Consider the following 10,215-nt stretch of genomic DNA (forward strand, 5'->3'; position numbering starts at 1 on the left):
CGGAGTTTCGCTCTTGTTACCCAGGCTGGCGTGCAATGGCGCGATCTCGGCTCACCGCAACCTCCGCCTCCTGGGTTCAGGCAATTCTCCTGCCTCAGCCTCCTGAGTAGCTGGGATTACAGGCACGTGCCACCATGCCCAGCTAATTTTTTGTAGTTTTAGTAGAGACGGGGTTTCACCATGTTCACCAGGATGGTCTCGATCTCTTGACCTCGTGATCCACTCGCCTCGGCCTCCCAAAGTGCTGGGATTACAGGCTTGAGCCACCGCGCCCGGCCCCCACGTTTTCTTTTTAAACAGTGCTAAGCAAGTTTACCAACTCATTTCTTGAGATTCTGAGTGAACGGCAGCTATAGCTACGAGAATAAACATATAAGAAAAGCATTTTAAACAAAAAAGAAAAAAAGAAATAAAAAAAGGAAAAAAAAAAAAGAAAAGCATTCTATAAGAGGATTTAATTGAATACATACTAGAGTTAGGCTGTTGACACGTATATCAGTAACATTCTACACAGAACCCAGTAAAAAAGTGATAAAGGATTTTTAAAAAATCACTTTAATGTTGCTTTTATGTAGCAAAGAATTTCCAAAGTCAACCAAAAACAAAGGAAAGGGGAACTATGAAAACCAATAGGAAGCAGTGCCAGGGTTTCTCCTTGGGAACAGATTTAGAAGCCAAGAAATCCTCCTCCTTCCCTACACTTATCACCTTTGCATTGAACATATTTTGCTCTTTCCTTACCCTCTGTAGTCCTGGACTCCACACGCTCCATGACAACAAGTATTGTGATCTGTGTTTTGCCCAATATATCTAGGGCAAAGTTTAGTCTATCACACAGAGGCGTGTTATCACTATTTAATGAATGACCCAAGCAGCCAGAATGAAACTGCCTCAAACAAACAAGAAAGACGTTTGTGACCTCAGCTAAGCCTATTGGGAAGAAGAGCTCACTACTTTCTGTAGCTTTGGCTTCTTGGCCAACTCTGAGTCAAAAGTTGTTCACCTTGGTCCAGGCTTTCAACACCTGGCCAAGGGACAGTCTGTCGGGTGAGTTAATGTCAAACATCACACTGAGAAATTCATCTCTAGAAATTCAGAAGTTACAAGTAAATTAGTCCTGGGAAAGCCCATATTTTAGGAAAAAAAGTTTTAATATGACATTTATCTGGCTCCAAAATTCACGTTCTTTCCACTTAATTGCACACTTCCTGACCTTCTAGACCTTTAGGTTTATTCCCTTTGTGGAGACAGATTATGGCTGCCAAATAGCTTGACTGACATCTTTCGACATTTACATTCTGTATAAATCATTCCCTGAGCAGATTCTACAAGCAATTTTTTTTTTTTTTTTTTTTTTTTGAGACAGAGACTCACTCTGTTGCTCAGGTTGGAGTATTTGCCCAGGTTGGAGTACAGTAACAAGATCTTAGCTCACTGCAACCTCCACCTCCTGGATTCAAGCAATTTTTGTGCCTCAACTTCCCGAGTAGCTGGGACCACAGGTGTGTGCCACCACACCCAGTTAATTTTTTATATTTTTAGTCCACATAGGGTTTCACCATGTTGGCCTTGGACTCCTGACCTCAAGGGATCCACCTAACTTGGCCTCCCAGAATGCTGGGTTTATAGTTGCTAGCCACCAAGCCCAGCCACACCAAGCAATTTTCTGACTGGAGTCTGGCTTCTGTGTGGCTCTCTGGAGATTCTATTTTGCTTTGTAAGTTGGCATCTGGTTTATAAGTATCACCTATGAGTTGGTAAATACAAGTCAGTGTGCCTGACCAAGAGGAATCCACTCTGTGTCCCCCAACAAGAATGAGTGCATGGATAGGCAAGACTGAGGACTACTGAAGGAGGCCTCCTGACAGCCAGTTCGTGGAGACACCACTCACAACTTTCAGCCATGGAAAGTTGGCCCACTTACTTTAGCAGGGTCCCCAGACTACACCTTAAGGTGCTTTCACCTATAACACAAATGTATGAAATCTTACCCTTCCTTTATAATGTGAGTAATGACATCTTAAAATAACAGAGTATAGCCAGGCCTGGGGGTGCACACTGGTAATCTCAGTTACTTAGGAGGCTGAGGCACAAGAATCACTTGAATCCGGAGGCAGAGGTTGCAGTGAGCTGAGATAGCGCCACTGTACTCCAGCCTGGGCGCCAGAGCAAGACTCTTGCCTTAAAAACAAAAAAAATCCAGAGTAATATGCTTGGCAATACTTGTCAACACAGAACTATGCACCTGTCATCCTTCATGCGTACTACAGACAGACTGGAGCCACAGTCATGGCAAGCCCCAACATAAAATCAGCAGGATCCATGAAAAAGGATGCTGAATCTAGATTTAGAAGGCGCAATTCCAATTCCAACCTTATCACAACCAAATCACAAATTATCCCATCAGCTTCCTCATTTGTAAAACATGAGTAATGGATAACCTAGCTACTACTTTTTAGTATCATCTCAATATTTTCACAATGTTAGAAAATATGGGTATGGTGGCACACGCTAATCAGGAGGCTGAGGTAGGAAGATCACCTGAGCCCAGGGAAGCTGAGGCTGCAGTGAACTGTGATTGCACCACTGCACTCCAGCCTGGACAGCAGAGTGAGACTCTGTCTCAAAAAAAAAAATTAAAAATAAAAATAAAGAAATACATAAATAATAAGAAAAAGAAGAAAGAGAAAACAAAGGGATTTGATTGATGCTGCCTCCATTTGCCTGTGTAGAAAACAAGGCAGATCAGGTTTCGATACCAGTCCTAACTCTTCTATGCTATAGCTATGAGACCCTAAACAAAGCCCTCTCTCAGGGTGCCAGATTCCTTCACATACAAATTAAAGGTTGAATTAAATTTCTAAGCATTTTGAAAACACTTAGAAGACCAAATGTGAAATAAAATAAACAAGTTGGAAAAACAGACAGGGTAATTAGCTGTGCGTGATGGCAAGCACCTGTAATCCCAGCAACTTGGGAGGCTGAGGCAGAAGAATCGCTTCAACCTGAAAGATGGAGGTTGCAATGACCCAAGATCATGGCATTGCACTCCAGCCTGTGTGACAGAGTGAGACTCAGTTTTAAAACAAAAAACCAGACAGGATACAGACAATTGTTATTCTTCATAATAACCCTGTCAACACTTGACAGCTAAGCTCTTCAAGAGACAAGTTCACAGCAAAGACTATGAAAGAATATTAACTGTATCTCTAAGTGGAATGCTAGTGAATAATGAATATGGGTGAGTGGAGGAGACTTACAAGTTAAGAAATAATTTGTGGTATACAAGACATAATCTGAAGAACAACTAATATACAGAGGTTGCCAACAAACTACCACCTATTTTTCAAGACACAACAGTTTAACTTATCCCCTCATTACTTTGTGAAGTAAGGCAAGCACTTCTATTTCCATTTGACTTATGAAAAAATGAGGGTCAGAAGTTATCTGACTTGCCAAAAGTCACACTGTCAGTCCCTGAATGGCAGAGCCTCAGTTTCATATTTGCTAGTACAGCATTGATCACAAACTTATCCGTGTATTTATTTACCTGGCACTGTCTGTCCTCTGAGATCCTCCGGCTCTTGTCCTCCGTGAAGCAGATATCCTCCTTCTTGTTCTTATTGGCCCTCCACCGTGGTTTGAAGGAGCAGGTCTGAGGAATTCCAGCATGCCATGAATTCTCTGTAGCCCACTGATGAAGCTGGTCATTGAATGCAATGAAGATGCTTGGATGTTGTGATTAGCACCAGAGGCCTGGCTATGTTGTTCTGAAGCCCCTGGACTGATGTTCTCCACATTGTCTTCTCCCACAACCTCGACTTCTTCTGTCAGGTCAATGGACAGTTGTGGAGCAGGCTGGAGCAGGGGTGGTCTCACTTGGCTATTGGCTACTTCAGCAGGAGAAGGATGGAGCAGGGGTGGTCTTGCTTGGCTATTGGCCACTTCAGCAGGAGCAGGCTGGAGCAGGACTGGTTCCCCTTGGCTACTGACCACTTCAGCAGGAGATGGCTGGATGACAGGTGGTCCCCTTTGTCTGCTGAGCACATCAGCAGGAACAAGCTGGAGGAGGGCTGGCCCCCCTTGGCTGCTGGCCATGTCAGCAGGAGCTGGCTGTTCTGCAGCATGATTTAACTGTTCCTGAAGATCATACTCCATTGCTTCCTGAGCCATCACTAGAGAAACAATATTTGTAAAAAGTATTAATGAAATAGATAAAACATGCTATGTAGCTGACAGAATCATATTTAGTTCTTTCTGAATTTATGTTTAAGATCATTCTTAGCAAGACTGAGAAGCTTCAAGAGAGGATTTTAACTACTTAAGTCAGAAGTGTTTGGTAATTTACTTTCTTCGCTACAACAAGCGTTTATAACCAGTTTTCCAGTTTGCCCTTAGAAAACACAAAGTCCTGTGATAGTAATATCTTCCAAAATGGAAAGATCTATTAACCAAGGGGATTAAACTACTGGGTCTAAAAGTAATCTCTCAGACACACTGCAGTTCTCTGTCTCAAGCTGAATATGGACATTCACCAAAATCAAACACTTATAATGCTGTATCTAATCTTCGCAGGCAATATAAATCTTTCACAGCATCAACAGTTACAAAGGACAGAGAGCCGGGCGCGGTGGTTCACGCCTGTAATCCCAGCACTTTGGGAGGCCAAGGCGGGTGGATCACGAGGTCAAGAGATCGAGACCATCCTGGTCAGCATGGTGAAACCCCGTCTCTACTAAAAATACAAAAAATTAGCTGGGCATGGTGGCGCGTGCCTGTAATCCCAGCTACTCAGGAGGCTGAGGCAGGAGAATTGCCTGAACCCAGGAGACGGAGGTTGTGGTGAGCCGAGATTGCGCCATTGCACTCCAGCCTGGGTAACAAGAGTGAAACTCCATGTCAAAAAAAAAAACAAAAAACAAAAAAAAAAAAAAAAAAAAAAAAACAAAGGACAGAGAAATTTCACACTTGCAAATTTAACTGAATTACTAACTCAAATTAACTGAGTTACTAACTCAAAATGAAAGTCTACCTAATTTTTCCAAAAAGGCTGCACAAACTTCATCCTATCATTATTTTTGTTTTCCATTTCTAATTTCATCATATTAGTCTATTCAAATATTAAGCACCTATGTTCCTTTCATTATGTTTCCCATCTTTAATTCCATCCATAACATCAGTCTGAAAACTACCACCTAGTTTTTAAATTTAAAAAAAAAAAAAAAAAAAAATTTTTTTTTTTGTTTTATGATACAGATGAGGGCTTCCTATGTTGCCCAAACAGGTCTCGAATATCTGGCTTCGCCTCCTCATGTGCCAGGACAAAAGGATTGAGCCACCATGCCTCCCTACCACCTAGTTTTTTTTTTCTTTTTGAGACAGAGTCTAGCTCTGTTGCCAGGCTGGGGTGCAGTGGCATGATCTCAGCTCACTGTAATCTCTGCCTCATGAGTTCAAGCGATTCTCCTGCCTCAGTCTCCTGACCATCTGGGACTACAGGAGCATGCCACCACACCTGGCTAATTTCTTTTTTGGTATTTTTAGTAGAGACAGGGTTTTACCATGTTAGCTAGGATGGTCTCGATCTCCGGACCTCGTGATCCACCCGCCTCGGCCTTCCAGAGTGCTGGAATTACAGGCGTGAGCCACTGCCTCCGGCTCCTACCACCTAGTTTTTAAAGTACATCAGTGTAACTTATCCCTCAATTACTTTGTGAAGGCACATGCTTTTATTTTCATCTGACTTATGAGGAAATGAGTGTTCAACTAATTTTTTTTTTTTTTTTTGAGAAGGAGTTTTGCTCTTGTTACCCAGGCTGGAGTGCAATGGCGCAATCTCGGCTCACTGCAACCTCCGCCTCCTGGGTTCAGGCAATTCTGCCTCAACCTCCTGAGTAGTTGGGATTACAGGCACGCACCACCATGCCCAGCTAATGTTTTGTATTTTTAGTAGAGATGGGGTTTCACCATGTTGACCAGGATGGTCTCGATCTCTTGACCTCATGATCCACCCACCTCGGCCTCCCAAAGTACTGGGATTACAGGCTTGAGCCACCGCGCCTGGCTCAACTAATATTTATTAAGCATCTGTTATGCAGACAGACACCCTAGAGGCAAAGACAGGTAAGATCCTGTATATCAGAGTTTACATTCTAACAAGTGGGATGTTAATAAACAAATGCATGAGAAAATTATAGATTATGATATTTGGGGTTGAGGAGACAAGAAGAACAAACTAAGACACAATTGTGAGGACAGTACTCTTTAAAAGAGTGAAAGCTGGCCTGAGGTATGAAGGATTTAAAAAAGCTGGCTATGCAAAGAGCCAAGAAGAGTTTCAGAAGGAAACTCTTAGGTCCCTGATGATCATGGGCTTGACTGATCAGCAGGACACCATGGGCCTTGGTAAAGAGTTTCTTCTGTGTTAGGAATAAACTGTAGGGGTGCAAGAGCACAAGCTAGGTGACCAGTGTAGAGGCTATTGTAGGAGTCCAGACCAGAGGTCACAGAGACTTAGACAAGAGTGGTAGCAGTGCAGATGAAAAGAAACAGACAGCTTTAAGAATCTTCAGGATAGTCATGCTTCTTAAAATCACCAAAGCAGATTAAACCACCTAAAGAGGAACAGAATGATAAAAGAGGGCCAAGGACTATGAAGCCAGAGACACTACTGATAAAAGGACAACACAGTAACAGAAGCCAGTTAAGGAAGATTACAAAGTAGGAGGAAACATGGGACTGTAGTGTCTTGGAAAAAACAACGTTTCAAGCAAAGAACGATTAAGTGTCAAGTGCTACTGGGGGAAAGAATGGCCCCTAGATTTGGCAAGGACAGGTGACCTAAAAAAGCAGTTTCCCTGAAGTGATGGGGTTAGAGGCCAGAATGGAGTAGGCTGAATAAATGGAGGGAATTCAAATGAACATGGTATACAAAGCACATGTATGTATCTTTCTCTCTCCACTCTAGTCATTCCTAAAAACCCACAAATGTACCTCCCCCTACCCGAGTTTTTTTTTTTTTTTTTTTTTTTTTTCTCTGAGATGGAGTCTTGCTCTGTCCCCAGGCTGGAGTGCAGTGGTTCGATCTTGGCTCACTGCAACCTCTGCCTCCTTGGTTCAAGCGATTCTCCTGCCTCAGCCTCCCAAGTAGCTAGGACTACAGGCACATGCCACCACACCTGGCAAATTTTTGTATTTTTAATAGAGCTGAGGTCTCACCATATTGGTCAGGCTGGTCTCAAAAACCTGACCTTGTGATCCACTGGCCTCTGCCTCCCAGTGTTGGGATTACAGGTGTGAGCCACCATGCCTGGCAGACATTTTTTAAACAAAGGATAAATACACCACGACAACGCAAATGCAAACAGGATATGATATGCAGACCAGTTTTTTGAGGCCATAAAAGAGCAACTGATGACCGATGACTACTTAGCAGAGCCAAAAGATAAAACTCAAATGCCTGCAAAGGGCACAGTGGTTGGGGTAAGGGTTGTGTTATTGAGAAACAAGCTAATTCCCACTTAAAGGTATTGCAAAAACCAGGTATCAGAAAAGGCATTATTGAAAGATGGAGATAAAAGAGGGGGGTTGGTTAAAAGCCAATAAGGTAATTAGCCTTTCTCCTACTCAAACAAATACCAGCCAGCCAAAACAAAACAAAACAAAATCCTCCTCCCACTATGCTGAAGAAAACTGGAGGTTTGAATGACACCTCTTAGGACCAGGATGGAGAGTGGCACAGCAGTGAAAATAAGTGGGAAAGTCGAAGTCTGCAAGCTGAACAATGTGAGATACTTTAAGTTTTAAACATTTTTTGGAGAGATGGGGTTTCCCACGTTGCCCAGGCTGGTACTAAACTCCTGGGCTCAAGCAAACCTCCTCCCTGGGCCTCCTAAAGTGCTGGGATTACAAGAGTGAGGTACTGCAGCTGGCTAGCTAAATAAAAGCTTTCAATGTGTTTCTAGGGTACACCAGCAGCTTCCCAACAACTGTGTGTCAGAACATAAGGCCCAAGCTACTTCTAGATGTACTCTAGAGACATTAAGCAACTCAGCTTTAGTGAAGATAAAGGGTAGAAAAAGACCAAAAAGAGCAGAATCTAGGAAGCCACACTGTCCACTCCCATAGCTACTACTCACATATGGTTATTTAATAAAAATCAAGTTCAGCCAGGAGCTGTGGCTCATGCCTATGATCCCAGCACTTTGGAAGACCGAGGAGGGTAGCTTGAGACCAGGAGTTAGAGAGCAGCCTGGGCAACATGGCAGAATCCTGTCTCTACAAAAAAATACAAAAAAGTAGCCATTAGTAGCTGTGGTCCCAGCGACTGAGAAGGCTGAGGTGGGAGGATAGCTTGGACCTGCTATGTCTTGGCAGTGAGCCAAGATCGTGCCACTGTACTCCAGACTGGGAGAGAGACCCTGTCTTAAAAAAAAAAAAAGTTCCTCTGTTGCGCTGGTCACATTTCAAGTGGTAGAAACCCACATAGGGCAGGTAGCTCCCATACTGGACAGCAGAAATACAGAACATTTTCCTCGCCACAGAAAGTTCTATGGAACGGTGCAGCTCTGGAGCTGAGGATTCCTAACCACTGCGGACGAGTAGGAGGTGCCTAGAGCAAGATCATGGGCTGGGCGCAACCTTGAGCATGTCACACAAATGTTTTTTTATGTGCGCTGTGAGTGTCAAGGCTTAACATGTTAAACTCCGACTTATCATCTTTGTTACTCAGGTTTCAATCAAAGCCACATCAGGTTGGGGACAAAAGTCCCTCAATAAACAGGTTCAGTGGAGGTGGGTGGGGGAAGTCGGGCCAACCTTGGTTTAAATCTTTGCTCTGGCCGGCTCGAAGACTCACACCTGTGATCCCTGGACATTGGGAGGCCGAGGCAGGGCGATCGCTTATGCTCTGTAGTTCGAGACCAGCTTGGGCAACACAGCGAGATTTCCGTCTCTACCAAAAAAGAAAAATGAAACCGGCCATGTGCAGTGGCTCCCGCCTGTAATCCCAGCACTTTGGGAGGCCGAGGCGGGTGGACCACTTGAGATCAGAGTTTGAGACCGGCCTGGCCAACATGGTGAAACCCTGTCTCTACTAAAAATACAAAAAGTACCCGGGTGTGATGGCACATGCCTATAGTCCCTGCTACTAGGGACGCTGAGGCAGGAGAATCGCTTGAACCCGGGAGGCGGAGGTTGTAGGGAGGCTGAGGCTGTAGTGAGCCGAGATGGAGCCACTACACTCCAGCCTGGGCAACAGGCCAAATAAACAAAATAAGTAAAATAAAGAAGAAAGATAAAACAACGAGCTGGGCGTGGTGGCCGCGCCTGTGGTCCCAGCTACTGTGAGAAGACTAGGCCGGAGGCTCGCTGGGGCCTGGGAGTTCGAGACTGCAGTGAGTTCGAGACTGCAGTGAGCTCTTCCAGCCTGGGCGCAACAGGGAGACTTCTTTAACAGGAAAGAAAAGAAAAGAGAGAAAAGAGGGGGAAAGGAAAGAGAAAAAAGAAAAATATCAAATCCTTGCTCTTTTACTGCATGGGAAACTTTAGGCGGGTTTCCTAAGTTCTCAGTTCAACTTGTTTCGCCTGTAAAACGGAGACAATGCAAGTCGCCAGTTTCCGTGATGAAATTAAAAATGAAGTTCTTCTGTTAACTTGAAAGTGATGAAATAACCGGCGCTCACAGCTGGCACCAGGCATCGCCGCTTAGGAGCCCGAAGCGAGGCTCGCGGGGGAGGGGCCGGGCGACCCCACAGCCCCGCCCGGAAAGACCCGGCAGCGGCGAACTCCGCACGTTCCGTAACCGCGCCGAGCTCCTGCCTGCCCAGCCCCTACGCTCAGCAGCCCCCACGCTCAGCAACCCCAAAGTGCAGGTGCTCGGGCTCCTCAGCCCCGACTGTTGGCGCTGCCCGGAGGGCCCGAATCAGCTCAGGCCGCCGGAGCCCGCCCGCAAGCCCCACCTCGTAAGGTGTCTCCGGGACCCCAATCTAGGAATCAGAAGTGGGGAAGTTATCCAGGAGCTAGAGGCCCAAGGCCTGGGGAGAAGCAAGAGTCCTCCTCACCTGACGCCAGTAGGTCGCGACCGGGCTCGCGGGCCCGCCGAAGACTCTAGCTACCTCACCCGAACTCAGAACCTACCAATACCAACTGCCACTTCCCGAGCCGCTCAAGCTCCGCGCCAGAGCCGCGGGCAGGCATGCTCCTATTGGACAGAAG

The 10,215-nt window shown here is 45.2% G+C and overlaps 1 protein-coding gene across 2 annotated transcripts in view; it reads right to left on the minus strand.

Moving 5' to 3' along the window:
• Positions 1–10,215, minus strand: part of RFWD3 (ring finger and WD repeat domain 3) — a 57,170-nt gene extending 46,955 nt beyond the window's left edge. The window contains exons 1-2 of one of the 2 annotated variants that reach the window (XM_032284431.1): positions 10,062–10,215; positions 3,551–4,175 (exon numbers count right to left, since the gene is read on the minus strand). In XM_032284431.1, the coding sequence (XP_032140322.1) occupies positions 3,551–4,173 (623 nt within the window). In that variant the 5' untranslated portion in view covers positions 4,174–4,175; positions 10,062–10,215. The remainder of the gene's footprint in view (positions 1–3,550; positions 4,176–10,061) is intronic. The other variant, XM_032284432.1, reaches the window with a different exon arrangement.

Source organism: Sapajus apella, unplaced genomic scaffold (genome assembly GCF_009761245.1).
Source record: "Sapajus apella isolate SASKATOON/1434 unplaced genomic scaffold, GSC_monkey_1.0 scaffold15, whole genome shotgun sequence".
NCBI lineage: Eukaryota > Metazoa > Chordata > Mammalia > Primates > Cebidae > Sapajus > Sapajus apella.